The sequence below is a fragment of the Eptatretus burgeri genome, chromosome 12 (genome assembly GCF_056783735.1).
Source record: "Eptatretus burgeri isolate ZD-2024b chromosome 12, Ebu_testis_v1, whole genome shotgun sequence".
Classification (NCBI taxonomy): Eukaryota; Metazoa; Chordata; class Myxini; order Myxiniformes; family Myxinidae; genus Eptatretus; species Eptatretus burgeri.
In genome coordinates this window covers 96,676,464-96,699,954 of record NC_140972.1, presented here as the reverse complement: position 1 = coordinate 96,699,954, position 23,491 = coordinate 96,676,464, and the positions used below count along the sequence as shown (strand labels likewise).

The 23,491-nt window shown below is 40.7% G+C and overlaps 2 protein-coding genes across 4 annotated transcripts in view; one reads left to right on the top strand and one right to left on the bottom strand.

Moving 5' to 3' along the window:
- Positions 1-23,491, bottom strand: part of LOC147016198 (casein kinase I-like) — an 83,943-nt gene that overhangs the window by 7,248 nt on the left and 53,204 nt on the right. For all 3 annotated transcript variants that reach the window (XM_085849019.1, XM_085849020.1, XM_085849021.1), the window contains 2 exons: positions 22,502-22,580; positions 20,600-20,674 (listed from right to left, as the gene is read on the bottom strand). In XM_085849019.1, coding sequence (XP_085705145.1) covers positions 20,600-20,674; positions 22,502-22,580 — 154 coding nt within the window. The remainder of the gene's footprint in view (positions 1-20,599; positions 20,675-22,501; positions 22,581-23,491) is intronic.
- The window catches only part of LOC147016196 (uncharacterized), a 142,726-nt gene continuing 120,681 nt past the window's right edge, over positions 1,447-23,491 (top strand). Inside the window, exon 1 of the mRNA XM_085849200.1 lies at positions 1,447-1,575. The gene's annotated coding sequence lies outside the window, so the exon portion shown is untranslated. The remainder of the gene's footprint in view (positions 1,576-23,491) is intronic.

Genomic DNA, 23,491 nt, shown 5'->3' with positions numbered 1-23,491 from the left:
GGCCACTCCTTCTGGATCCAGTGTTTCTCTCGAGCTCAGCTGTCCTACATGCAGAAATGGCATGGAAACTTTGTGAAGCCTTTCTGTTGACCATTTTCACGTCCACACAAATGATCCAGTTGTGCTCGTGATATTTGAGTAAGTCAATGGCCATTTTTATGTCATTATGTTCTTCTCGCAAATGCACTGAGTGACAAACTAGAACCGCTCCATAAACATTGCCACTGTGCAAGAGAATACACTTGAAGCTGCGCTTAGAGGTATCCAGAAATAATCGCCATTCTGTTGGATTATTTATACGAAGTAACACCTAATTGCTTGAGAAGACCTGGGATATTGTGGTAGTAAACAAACTGTTGTGTTCTGAGAAAAAGGCGACAAAGATCTGGTCCGCTTTCGGAAATATGAAAGATTTGCAGAGTGGTCAAGTAGATTTTTTTCTTGCAGCCTGGAGGCTAATACCTCAGCTGCTTTCTTGGAGAGCCCAAAATCACGCACTAAATCATTCAATTCTGGTTGGCTGAACTGCTGAGGAGCTGATGACTGTTTGGTATCAGATGAGGAGGCTTCGGATTCTGAAACCATTTCTTGAAGCCCGTCATCACGACCCTCGTGCTCTTGCTGACCATGTTCACTGCCTTCATCGTCAGATAAGACAAAACCATTAAAGACTGGAACGGGGAGTTCCTCAGAGTGCGGAGTCGGTCGAATTGCTGAGGGAATACAGGGTAGGAGATCTTTCGCCGGTTTTTCTTGCCGACACCCTTTGTGTTGACCAGGCAAAAAATAGCAGTGAGTTACGTGGTCCCTTGGGTTCTCGCCAAACCATGGGAACTCCAAAAGGCAGATCCTTTCATTTTCCTTTTGTCCAGTCACGAAGCATTTCCTCACAATTATGACATACAATATGAGGAGCCCATTTCTTGTCTTGGTCGCCAAGGGGAACATCAAAATAGGCTTTATAGGCACACCTTACAAACGATGTTATATTGCGCTTTTGACGAAGTAGTGTGTAGCAGCCACATACATAACAGAATGCATCAGGATTATTTACATATTTATGTCTTATTGAAGAAGCCATGATCAGATCTGAAACAAAGAAAAACATAAAGTTAAAGAATATATATCAATAAAGATAAATAAATATCAATAAAGATAAAGAAAATTGATGTCAAGTAAACCGTGAGCAAATTGTTAGCAGCAAAACGAATACAGTCTATAGTTATTTAGCAGTTTAGGCATCGTATATTTCCACTAAATTCCAAAATCGCACCCCTAGTTCTCAAGTTATCCCGAGTGCAAATAGCAATGGTTGTCCTTTTTTGCGAAAATCGCAAGTTTCAAATTGCATGAAAACTAGAGAATGTAGAGGAAAACCGATTTCAGATTTGAAATCAGCGTTGAAAAAATACATAGAATAAGTTGAAAAATCTCATGCAACAGATAATAAGAAAAAATTTGTTCCCAAGTGGAATTATTTTTTTATTGTATTTTTCAGTTTAAACACCTGTCTGGATGAACCAAATAAACAACTTAATCTTCTGGAGGAATCTGACATGAGACTATCTTCTGGAGGTAAATGTTATATATATATATATATATATTATTTTATTAATATCATATCATCATCTTTGCACACTCGAATTGTTCTTCACTCTTTGTTTTGAACAGCATATGTTGATCGAGTTTCAAAACCAAAACAAACCATCAGACTGCTGCGAAAGAAGATTTTGTTCACTGTTACTACTTTTGTTTAATTATAAATGCTTTCCTTATAATTATCTGATTTTGAATTACAAGAAAAGAATAAAGGAGATGTAAAGGGGGGGGGGGGGTTAGGGTTGGGGGGTAAGTGCGCTCCCCCAATGACCCACCACCCCCCTCATCCCTCCTCGTGTGTGTGTGGGGTAGGGTGGGGGGGTCAAAGGTATGGGCACAAAGGGGGTGGGGCTTGTGTGGGTGGGCAGAGCTTGTGTGGGTGGGGCTTGTGTGGGTGGGTGGAGCTTGTGTGGGTGGGTGGAGCATGTGTGGGTGGAGCATGTGTGGGTGGAGCTTGTGTGGGTGGGGCTTGTGTGGGTGGGGCTTGTGTGGGTGGGGCTTGTGTGGGTGGGGCTTGTGTGGGTGGGGCTTGTGTGGGTGGGGCTTGTGTAGATGTGGCTTGTGTAGATGTGGGTTGTGTGGATGTGGATGTGGCTTGTGTGGATGTGGCTTGTGTGGGTGGAGCAATTTTTTTTAATTAAATAAACATGTTGTGTGTGGGAACTAATAAACTAATCACTAATTATGTGGATATGATGGATGTGGATGTGGCTTATGTGGGTGGGGCTTGTGTTGATGTGGCTTTTGTGAATGGGGTTTGCGTGGATGTGGCTTTTGTGAGTGGGGTTTGTGTGGATGTGGCTCATGTGGGTGGGGCTTGTGTGGATGTGGCTTGTGTGGATGTGGTTTGTGTGGGCAGATGCCAAAAATTTTTTTTAAAAATTTATCTTTTTCTTTTGTAATTCCTGTGAACAAAATGAACCTAAAATATCTTTCCCCTTTAAATCACATAATTTGTAAGTCCAAGGAACTGTACCAACGACATCAACAATTTTAAAAAGTTCATTTGTCCATCGCTTGGTATAACCTTTTTCAAAATGAGATTTCCACCTTTATATTCTTACTATATCACCAACTTTGAACTTAGGCTTTCTGGCATTAATCTCTTTTTCATATTTTAATTTTGGAAATGTATCTAATGGTTTAATTTAAGTTGAAGTATGAATCGTATCATTGTACTTATCTACAATGTCCTGAATTAAAGATAACCATTCTTGAGAACAGAGTTGAGTGAATTTTTTATATAGTCTCTCTTTTAAAGTGCGATTAAAACGCTCAATAACAACCGCTTTTCCTTCATTAAAGGTGCTGTATAATGTAATGTAGTTATTTCAAAGAAAATTCAAAAATGTTTTGTTGTACAACTCTGTACCCTCATCAGTCCACAATTTTTCGGTTTTCTCTTGCTTTTATTGAATATCTGTTGGAAAGCTAACATAAGAGTATGACCAGTTTGGTTTTTCAAAGGGACAACCCACACATATCTACTCCTCAAATCAATAACGATTAAAGCATACTTGTACCCCTTATCATAGTTGAGTTCAATTAAATCAGCGAACCAGATATAATCAACTTCCTTGGAATAAACCTTCCTTCTATGAAACTTTGTAATTACTGGTTTATGTAATTCATCAGCTAATTGCTCTTCAATGTTAATGACATCATTGATCATTTGAGCAGTGTGACCACTCCTCATTTTCATAAATGCCAAGGTGAGCCAATGAAAAAAAACCAAGAATTCACAAGGTTTCGGAAAAGCGATGATAAAAGAAAACCTATACGCCAAGAAAACCGATAGAAAACCAAAACGCCAAGGTGAACAACGAATAGCCAAGACCTTGTGAGAAAAGCCAAGGAGTGGTCACACTGCATTAGAGCCTATAATTTTTTGAACTTCCAAGCCCAAGATTCAATTTAGCACTGATCATCTTCTTCACGATAAACTTATCAACTTTTTCTCGCAAGGTTGGATTTTGTATCAGAGACAAAATATACAACATTTCTCGATTGGCCTCATGTTTTTCTTCCAACATCGTGCTATTCCCATAATCAATATCATGCTTCATGCACACTTCATCAACCCTATTGATAGGTTTGCTCCACGGTTTAGGATTGTCAGCCTCATCTAATCTTTTATTTCAGTTTTTCCTGCACCAGAGAAAGAATACCCTGGAAGATGTAATTCGCCAGGTATTCCAGTTGTAAATTTACTTCCTGATAAAAACTTTTGTATATCTTCCCCTTGTTTGTGTTTGGTGATGAATTCACTCTTTTTTGAACCAAACACCGAACATGTACCTTTTTGTATAACCCAGCTGTTAGTATAACTATAACTAACAGCTGTATTTTTGTATAACTTTGAGCATACGAGATATTTTTACATTTTAGATAATAACTCATTTATTTATGTGAAAAATTCCAACAGAGTGCGAAAAGCTTTTTAGTTTCCAACATGCACATTTGAATCTTAATTTTTAAAACATAAAGAATCCTGAGAAATGTCTTCACCCTCTCCTCCATTTATTTAAGCAAAAAAAATGTAAACCTTAAATCAAAGTCAATTCCACCAACATCATCAATGATATAATCTTTTCCTTCTTTCTCTTCTTTATCTCCACTTCCTCATTTAAATCTTCTCCCTGAAACCGATGTTAATAGTCTTGACGCATATATTTCTAATAGACTTGCCAATTCTTTGTTTTCCTCCTCGGTGCGTTGAGATATATTTATATTCTGTAATACCTTTGATGTTTTAATAACCTCACTGGTTTCCATATTTTTATATGTATTTATTCTCTCTTTTCTCCCTCTCCCTCTCCTCCTCCTCTTTCTTCTCCCTCTCCTCCTTCTCTCTCTTCTCTCTCTCCTCCCTCTCCTCCCTCTCCTCCATCTCTCTTCTCTCTTCTCTCAGTTTCTTCAACTCCTTCCTCATCCTTTACTATCCTTGAACCACTTTCACCCCATAGAATATCGTACATATATTCATCTGGATTCTGCGATACTCTTGAATCCACAATTATTTTTCTCAGAATAGGAAACCAATAAAATTTCTTCTGATTTTCAAAAAGAGCCTTGCGTTTTCTTAACTTTAAATTTTTTTCATTATTTAACATTTTAGTTATATCGAATGTTGTTGGTTTATTTACATCAGTATAAAGCCAATCTTTTATTGAAAATACCTCATTCTTATGTTGTAGAACATATTTATGAAAAGACTGAATACCTTTTTCTTGAAGGTATTGTTACGTTTGAGGGGGGGGGGGGGTATGCATTCAAAGGGTAATTAGGATGTTTAATTAGGTATGCCATGCTGTTCGAGTTTACCAGGATCTCGATGTAATAAGTAGCAATTCAGTGGTGATAAGTTGTCTAGTAAATGTTCATTTCTTCAAGGGGGAAATGATAATTGTCACGTAATTAGATAGGGACACGGGATAGGGTAAGGGTGTCTGCGTAAACCCCTTTTAGTAGTCCCTGGAGGCTGGCCGTGATGTCACAGGACAGGGCTGCGGATGGCTCCGCCCCGTGATCACGGTTGGCGGAAGGCGACGGCGGAGGGCCAATAAAACGGCTCGATTTGAAGTGACGAGGACAGGAGGATAAAAAGGTTCTGTTCGGGGTCGAAAAGGAAGAGGAAGAAGATCGGGACAAAAAAATCGTGTTTTTTTGGTGTGGAGGCTGTTGCGCGGAGAGCGTCCTTGTTGTTGTGCTGATTCGATCGTGTTCTTCATCGTGTCTTGGAGCCTTGCTGACCCTCGTGCCTCACCTTGGTTGGCTCTGGGGTTCTGCTGACTCGGAGTACGGGGTCGAACGGCGGGCGGACCTGCCTCCCTCTCCTGCTCGCAACTTGGCGCCAGAACTGGTTCCCTGGCGGCTGTGAGCGGACTTGGGCCAAGACCAGGAGGTCGACAGCACCACGTTTTCTCCTGCCCCCCCCCCCCTGACGAGAGCAAGGCCAGCTCGTCCGACGCCGATCCAGGGACAGTTGCGTCCACACCACGGTCCAGCCTGACCACCAGAAATAGCTATGTTGTGTGTGTGTGTGTGTGTGTGTGTGTGTGTGTGTGTGTGTGTGTGTGTGTGTGTGTGTGTGTGTGTGTGTGTGTGTGTGTGTGTGTGTGTGTGTGTGTGTGTGTGTGTGTGTGTGTGTGTGTGTGTGTGTGTGTGTGTGTGTGTGTGTGTGTGCTTGGCGCCTTAGAGGGTTTGAGATCTGTATATTCATTGGAATTGTCTGTGTTTTTCCCCACGCCCGGTCCCACACAATCCCGTTGAATCTCCCCGGATCCCTTTTCTTGCCGAGTCTTGTTATTTCTGGTTAATAGTAAAAATAAATAAACATCATCAACTCAGTGAAAAGTGACTCGTGTCACCTTCCTCGTCCCGTTTGCGGTAGAGCGATTAGAACCGCCATGTTTGGGTTATAAATAAATAAACCGCCTCCATCGTTTCGGCTCATTCTACGTTGGCGGGACTGTTCAAGTCCCGTGGACGTCACAGTATGCTTGGACACAGAAATTATAATTTTCTTGAAGACTTCTTGCTGTCATTTATGTATCAGAAATATATGGCAGATTAATATAATGACAGGAAATACCTCTCTATTTTCCCATAGTTAAATCAGTTTGTATTCCCTTACTTATTATATATATAATCCTGTTCTTTGTGTTTTCATGATATAAACTATGGCAAAACCATTAATTGATTTTACCCTTATTAAATTATTTTATTTGTTGTTTGCTAATCGTGCTTCCACAAAACTCATTCTCGGCACCAAGTGGATAATATTCTTCCTTACAAGACTGATTTAATTGTTCCAGGTCTTCCAGGTTGATTTTAAATGACCAATTATACCCTAAATCAATCATATCATATCCCCATTGTTCTATTCTCATACAAACAATATCTCATACTTCTTTATAAAATTTTATTTTAATTGGAACTGTAAATTCTATATGACCCGGAGATAAAATCAACACTTCTGTATCTTTGGAATGTAGCCTGGTGTTGGCGCAGTGGTTAGGGCAGCGGCTTGGGATCCCAGTGTCCTGAGTTCAAGCCCCGTTGGCTGCTGAATTAACACCAGGGGGTTGACTCAGCCTGTCATCCTTCCGAGGTCGGCGAAATGAGTGCCAGTGTACTGGTCCCGGTGTATGCCCCGGTTAGAATAGGTGTACCATAACCCTGTGTGTCGTAAGAGGCGACCAGGGTTGGCGTCAGGAAGGGCATCCGGCCATAAAACATTGCCTCAAGAAAAAGCCTAACCCCTGCACAGCAGGGAAAAATGGCTGTAAAAACGGTCATTTGTATCTTTGGAATACACAGACGTTTTATTGAAGGATATATATATATATATATATATATATATATATATATATATATATATATATATATATATATATATATATATATATATATATATATATATATATATATATATATATATATATAAATATATATATATATATATTGTGATAAATCACTTAATCTCACCAAGTCATTCGTGTCAGTCGGGCTTGGATAATTTATTAATTTATAAGCATTTTTCATATTAATATTTTTTGCTATACTATATTTCTCTCGTTCAGCCTGTGCCTTTGTGTAATTATTTGATAAACCAATATCCAGATTTTGGGATACACCAAAGATAGAACCATTTTTACCAACATAAGTGATTTATATTAGATTAAAAATAATTTCATTAAAATTTTTTTATTTTTGTTGAGTTGAAACAACACAGACATAATTGACCACAATACTTGGAATTTAATTATTGGACTTGAAATGTTTGATAAACACCATTCTGGAGGAATATTATCACTTCAACAGGTGGTGGAAGACCAAAATTATCAAAATAATATTTGTCTTGACTATTAACAATACAAACCCAATGAGAACCGTTCCCATTATTATGTTCGAAGTTCACAATAATATTATTTGTATGTTTAGACACGTTTGTTAATTCATCTCTCATACAAATAAACACAATATGAATTTTTAATTTCTTACAATATTTGACAAATTCTAAATTTGATGTTGTATTCTTTCCAAATTCTTTAAACCACTCATCAATGCTCATTTATTTATTAGAAATATATAATCCATTACCCCTTTTAGTTAATTTTACACCTGCTTGTGCAATAGAAGACAGCATATCTCCAAGTAACAATCTCGCTTTATCAAGCAGACTTTCAAGTTTTTCAGCAAAATCTACAATTTCACCACTTCCACTAATTTGTTTCTCCAACTCTTTGTTATGTCTTTCCAATTATTTTTGAGCCCAGAGTTGAGGCTTCCTTTCGTTGGCAGTTTTCACCGCAGGTGAAATACCACCCGTCAATGCTCCAGCCACACTTAAACAAGCAAATAAAGGAATTATAAATGGGAGAAATCCTCCACTTGTCTCTCTTATTGAATATTTCTTCAACATTGGTTTTGACATTATAATTTTAAGTACGCCAGTTTCGTTCAATATTTTCACCTGTTATCTTGTGAGCAAAACATCAATTCTTACTGCTCCTTTTCTCTGAATTGTATTAACGTTAATCATACAAGGCTTTTGATTTTGAATACAAGATGAAAGTTTATGAAGATTGATTTGATCAACGTATACCTCAGTTGGCACTTTACCACTCATTTATTAAACAAAAAAATTATGAGACGAATCATAACACCATTATCTGTATAAATCTGTAATTCTGTTTCTTCCAAAAGCAAACAATATGTATCAACTTCTTCACTCTCTTCTCTTTCAATGTATAGGGAAGTAACCACTCGATTAGACTTTATAGTTTCCTTTTGAGCACTCAGGTCAATCGCATAGATTGCATACAGACTTTTAAATGCTGTCATATCCAAAATGGGTTCTTTATTTCCATTGCTTTCACACACCTTTTGGTAAGATTTGTATGCTTCAGCATAATCATTTTTTTCCCAATTCATTTCCAATCTATGTTGTGGATAAAATGTTCCATCTCGAGAAACGCGAAGTTGTTTCACTTTAGCATTATCACTCAATGCATTATTTTTATCAGTAGCAGTATCACCATCTGGTTTTTAAAAAAATGAGCCACAGATATCGTGGCTTTCCGTCCAGAACACCCAAATTCCACGTGTAAGTGGTTTGGTTCAGTTTAACGTGTTGGCATCTTCTTTTAAGGTATGATACATTGAGTGGCTTCTTTGAGTTAAGTCTTCCATTCAATATCTCTTCTGTTTTAAGATAAGGAGTATATTCATGAATATACCAACTAATTTAATCAATTAGAAATTTATTCTGATCAGCAAAAGCATTAGCCACACCAAAAAGCAATCTATTTTCATTATCATTCCTTTGCAGTTGAAATCTAATTTTAAGACCACACAGAACTTTATCATGATCACAAAATCCAAATATACCTTTCAGAGGAACTGCCACAGTAAAACTATTACCTGCTTTTGTATCATCATTATACATTCCTTTCCTTTGACTATATCCAGGGTCTGTGTTTGTTCCCGTTGACATATCAGGAATGAAACCTTCGACAGCCCCCTTTCCCATTCTATCACTGAATGAATATAGTGTAAATTTCATCATTTGAGATGTAGCAGAGACATAATCAACCGCTTCACCTTTTTGTGTTGCAATATACAAACGAAGACGATCAAACATTTTCCAGAAGAAACCATTTACGAGTGTAGCGTTTGTGTTATTCCGAGCCTTAGTGAATGTAAATTTACACAACAAGAAACTTTCGGCTAGATTCAAATAAGTTTGCTGATTATTTATTTCAAAACTTTTTGTTCCATTTATATTCCAGTCTGTTCCAGTTATGGCATTTACCTTGAAGTAGTCTTATTTTTTAGTCGAGTTTGATAATGAGTTTGATAACCCTAACAGATAACAATGGTATCATCCAAATCACAGATACTATCAATTGCTTCCAGACTTGTATTTATTTAGGAAAAAAAGATGTTAAAACTTTTGAAACCCTGACCCAAGTAGTTGAATTATTTTCTGTCGTTCTTGGGGAGACAACGGAGTTTTGCCTTTCTTAATTTATTTTATTGCTTGCAATTGATGAGATTCATTTTGGGCATCTTTTAAACTCTTTATAGCATCCACTACATTTCCCACAGCAGAAGCAGTTGAACGAATTAGGTTTTTATGTTTAAGAATAGTTGAACCGATACCCATTAGAGTATCAATTATCCCATCTCCTCTAAATTGATGTTTGCGTGATTGAAGGTGTTTATTATTAAAAAAAAAAATTTAAGAATATCATTATCACATCTATCACAATGTTTTGTTTCTTGGTTAAGTGGAGATATTTGTCTGAAAAGATTGAATGTGTGTTTGTTATAACATTTATATTAATGATTACAAACATTGCAGTACATTCTATTCACCATATTTATAGAACAAAACTTTGCTAAAAATAAAATTTTCGTGATGAAAATTCCATTTAATTTAAAGATTAATCTGTGCTGAAAACCATTTTATCCTCCAACTTTTTTCACTTAATAAATACAATGTATCAAGACACAAAAGGCAAGTTTCAATCAATCTCGTCATTTGTAAAAGATACTGAGAAATATGTCGAGGATGTAACATTGAATAAAGATAAATATAACAACTATTGGATAAAAACAATTATGGTGAATAATATTAGTTCTTCAATTTCCTTCAGTGGAAGGGCTTTTAGTATATCTGGAAGAACATCAATTAAAGCAGCTCTAACAAAAGTTTCTCCTCTCCTTCTGGCAATATATTCAAAGCTAGAAAAAGCAATGAAACAAGAAAAAGTATAAAAAAGAAAAACCTTATGGATGAAGCTTCACAAAGAAAAAATAAGACCATCTGTAATATGCAAGGAGAAATTTGTATTTTTTTCAACAACCCGAAAGATGTAAATCCTGATAAAATAAAGGATGTTAATATATCAGGTGAAATGACATTTTGTTCAATAGTCGTCAAGGATCATTTTAAAATTACCTTCAACATAAAAAAAATGTTGCATTTGATTCTGTTAATGAAAAAAAAGTATATAGATGGTAATGTTTTTTTCTTCGAATTAAATATAAGGTCATTATTCAAGTGAAGATTTTGAAGATTATGAGAGTGATGATACTATCTCTGTTGGAACAGAAGACAGTTATGATTCCGAGAGTTTGTGTTCAAACGATAGTTATGAAAGTAGTTTTATAGATGATTGTGAAAGTACTGTGACGTCCACGGGACTTGAACAGTCCCGCCAACGTAGAATGAGCCGAAACGATGGAGGCGGTTTATTTATTTATAACCCAAAGATGGCGGTTCTAATCGCTCTACCGCAAACGGGACGAGGAAGGTGGCACGAGTCGCTTTTCACTGAGTTGATAACGTTTATTCCTCAAACCAAAAATAACAAGACTCGGCAAGAAGAGGGATCCGGGGCGATTCGACGGGATGGTATGGGATCGGGCGTGGGGAAAACACAGACAATTCCAATGAAAAGACAAATCTCAAACCCTCTAAGGCGCCAGGTACACACACACACACACACACACACACACACACACACACACACACACACACACACACACACACACACACACACACACACACACACACACACACACACACACACACACACACACACACACACACAACACGCAGCTATTCCTGGTAGTCAGGCTGGACCGTGGTGTGGACGCAACAGTCCTTGGATTGGCGTTGGACGAGCTGGCCTTGCTCTCGTCAGGGGGGCAGGAGAAACCGTGGTGCTGTCGACCTCCTGGTCTTGGCCCAAGTCCGCTCACAGCCGCCAGGGAACCAGCTCCGGCGCCAAACCGCGAGCAGGAGAGGGAGGCAGGTCCGCCCGCCGTTCGACCCCGTACTCTGAGCCAGCAGAACCCCAGAGCCAACCAAGGTGAGGTACGAGGCTCAGCAAGGCTACAAGACACGATGAAACAAGGATCGAAAACAGCCCAAGAAAAAGCACGCTCCCAGCACAACAACCTCCACCAGAACAGTTTTTCGGTACCGATCTTCTTCCTCTTCCTTTTCGACCCCGAACAGAGCCTTTTTATCCTCCCGTCCTCGTCACTTCCAATCGAGCCGTTTTATTGGCCCACCGCCGTCGCCTTCCGCCAATCGTGATCACGGGGCGGAGCCATCCGCAGCACTGTCCTGTGACGTCACGGCAAGCCTCCAGAGAATACTAAAAGGGGTTTACGCAGACACACTTACCTTATCCCGTGTCCCTATCTAATTACGTGACAATTATCATTTCCCCCTTGAAGAAATGGACATTTACTAGACAACTTATCACCACTGAATTGCTACTTATTACATTGAGATCCTGGTACACTCGAACAGCATGGCATACCTAATTAAACATCCTAATTACCCTTTGAATGCATACCCCCCCTCAAACGTAACAGTACCAATGAAAGTACTGAACATGATACCGAAGATGAATTTTATTTGAAGTAAAGTTTTCTTTTATAAATATGAATAGTTTACTAGATTTTGAGCCTCTTGAATTTCCTGATTCTCCTCATGACAAATTTGAGAATTGTCCTGCGTGTGAAAGACGGGGATTAAACACAGAGTCAAAAGCCTATAAACAATGTATGTTCTGTGATTATCTTCTAATTAATGATAATAAAAAATATAAATAGGAATATAATTCTTTGAGATTAACAACAAAAATGAATTACTTTGCAAGATTGATTCGAGAAATGAATGTTAAGTACGAGGGTGATAATACACCTTTTCTTACAAGAGAAGAGATTGAACAAATGACGACCATGTTTCATGGATTGATGATTTATATTATTAATGATTGTCATTTTCAGGGAAATATCAACACAAGATCTTGTATAAATAAAATAATGGATTATCTTGAAAGTCAACCTGAACTTCGGATAAAACAGTTTCCAAAAAAACCAATAAAAAATTAAATAACCTGTTTTCCAAATAAATAAATGAATGATTTTTTACCCATTTGGGAAAATAAGATAAAATTTAACAACCATAAAAATCTTCAAAATTCATTAAGATGTCTCATCGTTCGTTCAAGAGGATGTGGAAAAACCTGCTTACTTTTAAAGATGCTCCTTAAAGCAGGAGGATGTAATGAAAAAAAAAATCCTTGAATGGACTGAAAACTTTGATGGTTATCAATTGAGCAATGGAAAAACAATTTACTACAATCTCAAAATGATATGTGGCTCAGGAGGTGGTCAAATAAGACCATTAATAGAAGTTTATCATTTCATTTCTGCTCAACAAAGACACATACCAAGAACCAAGTTCCAAGTTATTCTTTGTGAATATACTCAATGGAAATGAATGTTATAAGACAATTAAATTACTCCCGAAAGTAGAACATGGACAAATATACGTTGGTTCAGTCTGAGTGGAATGAAAATATGAAAGGGAAGAAGTGACTTAATCAGTAAGTCTCAATCTTTCAGTCTCAATTTTACATTTGCTTGTATGGGAGGGAAGGGGATAGGTGGGGATAAAATGAGTCTTCTATTTTGAGCTTTTGGGATTTGAGTCAGAAAGTTTTTCCCTTTTCCCCCATACATTTGAATGGGCATCCCAGAAACTCCATTTATCATTTACTCTCCCCCATCACACTGCCTACCCAACCCAAATCCTCCCCCATAACACTGCCTTCCCCCCCATCCCATACCTCAAAATGCTGCCTCCCCCATCATAAGGTTGTGCCCACCTCATAACGCTGCCTCCTATCCCAGGACGCCTCCTGCCTCCTCCCCCCCATCATGCTGCATCCCCTCCCATACCCTCCCTAACAATGCTACCTCCCTCCCATACCCTACCCCCCATGACTGCCTCTCCCCAATACCCTTCCCCTAATGCCTCCCCTCTCATAACCACCTCCACAACGCTGCCTCTCCCCCATACCCTCCCACACAATGCTGCCTCCCCCTCATAACACTGTCTTGCCCCCATACCCTCCCCCATCATGCTGCCTCCCCCACACATAACGCTGCCACCCCCCCAATGGCAATGCCTCTCCGCAATACCCTCCCCCATCACGCTGCCTCCCCCTCAATACCCTCCCCCAAAAAGCAGACTCCCCACATAACTCTGCCTCCCCCACCCCCGCAATGCTGCCTCCCCCCCACACCCTCCCCCATAACGCTGACCCAGCCGCCCCATAACACTGCCTCCCCCAATACTCCCCCCTCATAACACTGCCTCCCTCCCCATACCCTCCCCCAAAAGCAGACTCCCCACAGAACTCTGCCTCCCCCCACCCCCGCAATGCTGCCTCCCCCCACACCCTCCCCATAACGCTGACCCAGCCACCCCCATAACACTGCCTCCCCCAATACTCCCCCTCATAACACTGCCTCCCTCCCCATACCCTCCCCCATAATGCTGACTCCCCCCCCCATAACACTGCCTCCCCAATACTCACCCCCTCATAACGCTGCCTCCCTCCCCATACTGCCCCCATCACAATGCCTCCCTCCCCATACCCTCCCCCATCACACTGCCCCCCCCCCCAATGCCAAGTGTAATACAATGCTGTGTTCTATTTATATTTTTCCAATGTAGTGGAATTCTTGGTCCTAGACTTTACAGCATTGAATGGGGCCGTGCAGCGTTTTGTCTTGCACCATTCCTGGGTACTTTTTGAAGTGTGTTTGGGGTCATTATCCTGCTGCAAGACCCATGACCTTCGACGGAGACCCAGCTTTCTGGCACTGGGTTGAACATTGTGCTCCAAAATTCCTTGGGAATCTCCTGATTTGGTGATGCCATGCACACATTCAAGGCACTCAGTGCCAGAGGCAGCACAGCAACCCCAAAACATCATGAAACCTCATCCAAGTTTGATTATAGGGAAGATGTTCTTTTCTTTGAAGACTTCATTTTGTTTTCTGTAAACATAGAGATGATGTGCTTTACCAAAAATCTCTAATTTGGTCTCATCTGTCCACAGGACATTCTCCCAGAAGGATTTTGGCTTGTTCAGGTGTGTTTTGGCAAACTCCAGTTGGGATTTCTTGTGTCTGTCTGTCTGTCTCTCTCTGCAGTGGGGTCCTCCTGGGTCTCCTATGATAGAACCCCCTTTCATTGAGCTGGTGACGGATGGTGTGAGTTGCAACTGTCGTACCTTGTGTCTGAAGGTCAGCGTAAATCTTTTTGGCAGTTGATCGAAGATTGCAGCGAAGGATTGTTCGAATGGTGGAGAAAGCACCTCGATCAAGATTTCTCTTGCGGCAACGTCCAGGGAGGTTGGCGACAGTGCCATGGGCCTTAAACTTCCTGATAGCATTGTGTACGATGGACACAGGAACATCAAGGTCTCTGGAGATGGACATGTAGCCTTTAGATTGTCCATGCTTGGCTACAATCTTGTGTCTGACCTCCTCAGACAATTCTCTGGTTTTCTTTCTTTTCTCCATGCTCGTTGTGGTCCACACAGTGACACAAAACAGCAGAATGACTCCTTTTCTCGATTCAAACTGGTTGGATGAGTGATTGTTTATATATTGCAGGCACCTGCAACTCACCACAGGTGAGTTAAATTCCAAAGTGAAGGAGAATCACCTGCTTGATATCTCATCAACTCTAACAACTTCTAAAAGATGCCAACAATATTGTCCGGACCATTTTAGGATTTATGTGTGGAATGACCTAAGATTTAGTAATTTTTTCAGCTTTTTTTGTTTCGTTCCACTGCAAACCAAAGAAAGACATCTGTGGACACAAAATTTTTTTTTTTTATTTCAACAATTTTCTGGAAGAAATGGTGCATTATTTGAAAAAAGTATAAGGGTGCCAATATTTTTAGCAACAACTGGATGGTCCACTGGATCAGGCATTGCGTGGCAGAGGAATGCACTCCACTGAGTGACCTTCTTGTTATTATTCTCATGTGAACCCACTTCGTGGTTAGACTACAACATTTTATGTTGTTCTAGTCGAGTTATTGGCTGCTCTTAGAGCACCCTTATTCTGGACATTTCCAACTGTCTGTCTGTCCGGGAAACTTTGGTCAAGCCGAGGGGCTAAACCACTCAACCGATTCCAATGAAATTTGATAGGTAGGACCAACATTTCTGGGAATCGTGTGCTTTCGAATAAGGGATCCCGGGCCCGAGCAACGGCATAGCAACGGCCCTTTAAAGTGGTCAAAAAATCGAAAAAATCCAAAAGAAAAAATCGAAAAATCGAAGCTTAGAGTTCTGTGTGCAATCTATCTAGCTCCCTTCATGCTAATTTGCAGCCCTAACAAAAAATATTTGTAGGGGGAGATCGGTTTTGGGTGAGTACATGTCGAACATTTCAGAAACGGTTAATTGCGAATATCTCTAAGAGAAAGAGTCTGATATTGATGAAACTTGGGTGAAATGTGTACAATGTGGCGAGCATGTACACAAAAATGAATGGTTGCTCTGCACACCTCCGTTGCTTAGCAACAGCTAAAATACTTTATCGTACATCGTACACTTATTGTGGACTGTACAAAAAAAAATCAATACCTCCGAAACTGAACCTCTGAGGGACCTGTTTTTTGTGCCCAAGGAGAATGTCTTACAGCATCATATAAAAAAATATAAAATCTTTAGCGAATAGATAAATGGAATTACCAGGGCTGCCATTTGTTAGAGTCTTTGGAAACATGCCTGAAATTTCACAAGGCGGGTTTCTGGGCGCAAACTAAGAGGGCTGTGATAATCATATTTATTGTGCTAAATTGATTGATAGCATGTACATGAATATCGGCTAGTCGCGTCGGCCAGCTTTCCATCGAGAGCGAGCAGCATGTCGCCTACCGGCTTGTTGTCTCAATTTACTTGTACTTGGCTTTGTTCCAAATCATATACTTGATGAGCCAGGGATATTGATGGACAAAGGAAGATAATTAATGACTACAGAGCAGCTGGTACTGTGCCAGATGAAGCTTATCCCAGATCGCCCTTAAAATTGAAAGTGGAGGGACGAAGAGCTGTGTGTGGAGTGAAGGTTCGGGGTTGGAGATGAGTAACGCTCGGGATGCGTTCCTGAAAAACCGAGTGCATTGCGAATCAGCTTGTTGCGAAACAAGTTTTCCCATAAGGATAGTATTATAAAGAGCAGACACGTTGCTGAAGGATGGCAAAAACCATCAATTTCCACAAAATAAGAGCTCCAAAGATAAAGTTGTGCAAATTGAAGAATAAATACCAGTTTGTAATCTTCTTATACCAATACAAGGCAGTGTGTGTGTGTCTGTGTGTGTGTCTGTGTGTCTGTGTGCATATAGGGTTTCAGAATTTGGAATGGAATCCTCCCAGGGATGGTTTTTAATATCTCTGTGAGGTTCTTCATCATCATTCCCATGAGGTTCTTCATCATCACTGGTACAACTTTGGCATTCTTCAGCTTCCAGGATCTTTTCACTTCATGCTTGAAGTCTTGGTATTTGGGCATTTTCTTGATTTCTGCATCATTCGTACATCACCACCAGTATGAAGACTTCAATTAGCAATGTCGACTTCTCTTTTTTTTTTTTTTTTTCGCAAGTATGATATCTGGTCACAATGCTTCGTTTTCGATGTCCATGCCCGATGGGATCATAAGGTCGTACGTGAGCGGTACTTCGATATTTTCAGTGATGGCTTTTGGTTCATTTTCCCACAAATTTTCTTGAACTGGAATATCAAAGTTTTTGCAGATGTGGCAGCGGATTACTTCACAAACTCTGTTGTGTTGTGTGTGCAGTTGTCCTGACATGTTTTTTATTATTTTTTTTTGTGTTCGGTCATTAAGCGTCACATATCATTCTCTTTGCTAACCCCACCTCCACCCCTCACCTGTTTTTTTTTTCCTCCTCTCCTCACCCTTTTCTCTCACTCTGTCCACTCCTCACTCCCCCCTCCTCATAAAATGCAGCGCTCTCCTCCCACACACCTGCCGCTCTCTCACACGTGTGTGTGTCTTACACACCCCTCCCACCCGCAGTGAGTAGCAACGTTTGGTGAGGTGTCGCTCCCCCCACCTCTCCCCCATAGCTCCCCTTCCTTCATTCTCTCTCTGTCTCTCTCTGTCTCTCTCTGTCTCTCTCTGTCTCTCTCTGTCTCTCTCTGTCTCTCTCTGTCTCTCTCTCTCTCTCTCCTCCCCACTTTATTGACCCTTTGGCGAAGTGACGGGTTGTAATTGCTAGTGATTGATAAAAGTACATACAGTAAAATGAAAAAGTGCAATTTAATTGGGGGTATGCCTCACACTTAAATTTTTTTACAAATCACGTTACAACTTGAACAATTTGAACAATTATTACAAATCAAAATCAGAATCTGAATCCTGGGAAGGAACAGAGATGTCAGGTCGATCATATGATTGCTGATCTTGATTAGGACTCTTCTCAGGCTTCGTTTTCTTTGTTTGCTCGCAGCCTTTTTTGTCTTCATAAAGTTCCCTGTAGCACTGCATTCCCTGACTTAAAGGTCCCCTGACATGAAAAAATAAACTTGTTATTTAAATATAAACTTGACCTTCCGAGTGAAGAAATCACCCATGTTTTTTTTTAATCAAAAATGGGATAATTACAGCAATATTTCGATCATTTCTGGAGCCTTTCACAACTTGCTATGCCCCGCCCCTAAAAAAATGGACTTCAGCGAATCGCAGCGTGACGTCACATACAGTAACTCGCACAGAGTGGATTGACTCGAGTCGAGATGTCACGCGCCATATAAAGTACGTACAAATGCATTTTGCACATGTTAGTGCAATCTCTGTGATCGTCTTAATTCAAGTGATTGTTTCGCGAAATTTTTTAATAGTTTTAGCCATACTTTCGAAAATGCCTGCAAGATGTATCATAGCAGGATGCAGCAATACAAGCAAAGACGGTGTCAGCCTTCATCTATTCCCAAAAGATGATAATCGTCGGAGAATATGGACATATAAAGTGAAGCTGACGAGGAGAAACTGGAAAGGCCCCAGCGACACAAGCGTCATTTGCAGCGCCCACTTCAAAGACAGTGACTTTGATCACGGGCTCCATTCATCCCTCTATTCATCCCAACCCCTCATTCCTCACACACAGAGACAATAAATTATGCTTCTGAGCCGTGTATGCACAACAATCACGAAGCAATTATTTATCCCTTTACAACCTTGCCGTAGTCGTATACAAATCCAATACATGTATGCACAATAAAGGGCTATACCATGAACACAAAACATAAAATTTGACTGTTGAACCTTTCCATTAAAAAAATAATAATAAAGGGACATACAAGTAAACTACCAACGATTAATATTGCATCATTTCAAGGCGCAAGGGGATAATTTTAAAATCAAACAATGTGAAAAACCTGCACCCACATTTTGCAACTTATTGAATTGTTCGTTGAAACCAACCTGCTGGGATAGGTACGATTCCACATATATGCAAGCCAGGTATGGCTGCACTCGACATTGATGGGTTTATTGTAAAGTGAAGGTACTGCTTCCATTGGCTTGCTATTCATTAATAATTAGCCAAAATGCTGTAATAAATGAACAGGGGAAAATATGTTGGCACAACTATGAAAGACAAATTTATCTGTCCTATTACACGGCCTCATAGCCTTGGGACTCTTACGCATTGACTTATACATTGTGTGCATGGTAATACAAGTTACTTGTCAACTCTAGAGTCTAGACTAGTCCGATAAATCCGTCGTCCGTCCGACTAGTCTGATAAATCTAACGTGCTGTAGCTTTCTTTTATTATTCTCTTTTCTTCATTGTTTTCTACTGGTGCTACATGACGACAGTAGGAATAAAATAAATAAAAATGCAACAGAACGTCAGATTTATCGGACTACTCGAGACAATTGTATCGCATGCACACAAGTTTTCATCGTATCTGGACAGCGAGGTTGCTTCGTTTTATACGTGGAGAGATACGGCCAATGACATGGGCTGGCCTTGTTTGTGATTAATTCGCCGTGAAGCAACATGTCCGCTGCGCTGTGCTGCACTGTTTATGTCACCTCAATGAAATATTTCTGATATCGAGCAGTATGCAAGTCGAATTTACATTATTGAATTACGAATAGGATTTAGTCTAACCAGTTGCTATTGCCAAGTCTTCCTTCGATCTCCTCCCGATCGTCATGAATTCCGGGAATTTCAACTATTTTCCTCTGCTTGTCCTGCCGCGGGCTCGAACTGGTAAGGCCGTATTTCATTTCCAGCTGCCTGAACTTTACCTCCCACGACTATGTTATCCCACAATTCTCCATGTGATTCAGACGAAAATCCTTCATTTCTCTCACACTCACTGTCGCTACCAGACAAATCAAAGTCCATGCCAGCCATTATTCAAAACCAAGTGTTCGATTTTTTTAAAGCAGAAATGGACGAAGCGATTGAGTCGACCAATCAAATGTGGAAGCACAAAGGAAGCCAATACAATCACGAAGACCACCAACCCAAGTAATTTACATGCAGCCTTTGACATACTGCACATGACGTGATGTGGGTTACGCCCCTTTCAGGAGAATTTTTAGGGGCGTTCCCGAAGACGTTTGTTTTTTTAATTTTACATTTTACAGAATGAGTTTTGTGAAAAAAACATTGTCAGATCTGAAATCACGATGTAAAACTCCTCTAGGACATATATAAATGAAATATATGTACTTTGGCACGTCAGGGGACCTTTAAGATCCTTGCATCATCACCAATCATCAATACACTTTGATTATGCCTCCCTAAATCACAATGAAAGGAGTTGCACCTTCAGCACACTTCTTCATATTTTTTTCTGCATCTCGGCAAATCGTTCTCACGGTCAAGGAAGCCAAGGACTGTCAAGGAAGCGTCATGGACTGGAGTTGTCAGGACCGGTTGTTGTGAAACACCGGTATGGAACGCAATGGTGTATGTCTGAAGCCAGTGAGCCAATTAGGGAGGTTGAGTCATCAAAATCATGTATAAGGAGCGTAAAACGGGAACAAGTATGTTGAGAAACAGTGTATGGCGAGGTATTACAAATGTAATATATCACAACCTCACCTTACATAAAACCTCCACAGGAGTAGACATCTTCTTCTCACTGATCTTTTCATATTTTTGTTTCTTGGTGGCTGCCTGCAGATGACAGCACCAGAAGAACCTTTCAGCAACACCACATGATATAAATGGAAAATCAAGTTATTCGACAATAGTTATATTTGGAACATAACATGCTGTACACGGAGACCTATGGGACATGGAAGGACACACACGGACACGCACACAAGGAGACACACACACACACACACACACACACACACACACACACACACACACACACACACACACACACACACACACACACACACACCATTCTCCTTTAAAAATAAATAAATAAATAAAAAGGATAGATCACAAAAGACATTTTGAACCCACTTCCTTATTGGTGACCTGCACAGAATAGATACCACAGAGCCGTGGATACGCCCGGGACCTGCAGGTGCGCAAACTTCGGTGAAGCGCTGCCCAGGTACCGAGTATTGGCAAAACGGATGTGCCTTCGACAGTTCCCTTTCAGAATGCAATCTAATTTTAAAATCCGTATGCAATCTGACTAATACCCAACCCCAAAGGTAAACACTTATTGTGTACACGATGTGCAGAGAGGTGGTGGTGAACAGCTGTTTTGAAGACTTGGAGGGAAGAATGAAATCGAAGGGAGTGTGGGAGTTTGTTCCAAAGGCGGAAAAAAAGAGGAATGAAAGAGTGAAGGTGAGCAGTTATTTGTGATTTTGGTAGTTTTACCAGAGGAGGGTTGCTGGTGGACCTTGAGCGCCTTACGGAAATACGGCGGGGGGGGGGGTGGGAGGACATATCGCAGACAGAGCAGGGGGGCGAGACCAGAGAGGAGACGGTACAAGACAAGGACCACCGACCTGCCTGCGGTGAGAGAGTGAGCGGCCCAAGGGCTCAGCCTCATCGTGGGATATACCAATGATCCTAAATGCCATGGTTTCCACAGCGTGAAGCCGAGAAAGCTGAGAGGCAGGAGCACCAGCACAGAGGGGAGAGCAGTACTCCATCAGACTGTGAATGGAGTTTGTTTTCTTGTTTGTTACTTCTTGTTTGTTTCCCCATTATTGCCGCTTTCTCCCAGTCCCCTCGACTTTTCAGCCTCAACCCTGACCATCCCTTTCATGAACTATCAGAATGAATCATTCCCACCCCACGTGCATCCTGACCTGACATAGTTCTGTTGCGGGCATCTCTGATTCACTCCAAACCTATGTCAACTCTGCCCTCCCATCCCATGCCCCTCTTTTGCTCCAACGAAGGGTTAAGGCAAATTACCCTGCAGTGTTGTGGCAACTTCCAGGCAAATGGCAGGGCAGCATTTGAAATTGCAACATGTGAACAGCAAGTTGGATGAATGCCGACTCATTGGTCCATGTTAGTAGAAAGAGGGTTGTACGTGTAGTAGTCAACATTAAGTGGTCGGTACATCATGCAAATAAACAATAGAGGGTGACGGAGAAGAATGCAATGCACAGTCAGAGGTATTTGTCTGGATAAGCAGTAGCAATTTCTACAGAGATCTATGAGGTTAGAATGAATTCCCCAAATGATCGAGGTTCATGCTTTAGGGAAGGAGAAAGAAGAGGAGTCGAGATGGTGGGGAAGTGTGTGTGTGTGTGTGTGTGTGTGTGTGTGTGTGTCTGTATGTGTGTGTGTGTGTGAGTGTGTGTGTGTGTGTGTGTGTGTGTGTGTGTGTGTGTGTGTGTGTGTGTGTGTGTGTGTGTGTGTGTGTGTGTGTGTGTGTGTGTGTGTGTTGAATAAAATGCAAGATGTATTTTAAGATGAGGGTTTATTTTTTTAAATCGACAGTTTAAGCATGGAAGAACAAGTTACAATGACATCACAAAGGCATGCGCAAATAGTGATGTGGGATGTCTCCGGGACTACCTTGAGACCTTGCCAGGGAAGACTCGTCCGGTTGAAGTACATCAGCACATAGCCCAAGGATTCCATGTCATCACGGCGGCTGCAAGAGTGATGGGGAACAGATGAGGAATAAATTGCATGAATCACTTTGAACCAGAGTCGGAGAGTGGGAGAGGGTGGGCAGGTGCTACCTCTCACTCCAGAATCAATTTCCAAACCGATGAAACAACATCGTTGCAATATTGTTAATCTGTACATTGTTGTGCATGTAGAGAGTAATCTTGCAATATAACCTGTAGCAAACCTAACCCATAAAAATAAAATCCACCTTCACAAACACAACTCCACGGATCATGACAAACAGCTGCAAACACACAAAAAGGGAACTGCCAACCACACTTTAACTGACACAGTGACGATCACGTGACCAGCGCAAACAAATGAAGTATGTACCAAGCAAACGGTTAGCTATGCAGAGGAAGGTGGTCGTGGTTAGCACCGTGGTTAAAATGGGAAGACAAAACTTTGCAATTTTGCTGCAGAAAGTTCTCAAAAGAGGTCGACCTCATTGAGCGGTCAAAACCATAACGGACATGGCTGGTTCCTGATTCTCTCAGTCTATCGCAACATCTGCACTACCAAAGCAAAATTAAAAAACAACAACAACAAAAAACATTACAGTTTGATTTAAAACTTCAGCAACATTAATACGTCACAAAACTAGAATGGCACTCGGTAGAGCACATACCTCCACCAGGCTGAATAGTTTACATTGAGAATTCATAGAACACGTTACCCCGCACAGTGTTCAAGTATATAATACCATTCCTTTCACACCATAAAGACACATAGGGCTGCCAAGGCAGTTTCACTGGCAAGCAGTACAGTCTCGGATGGGTCGCCACTCCAACGCAGGTTACCCCAAATGGTTATTTACCCCAGTACGCTGGCACTCATTTCGCTGAACTCTGAAGGATGACAGGCTGAGTCAACCCCACCTGGTGTTAATTC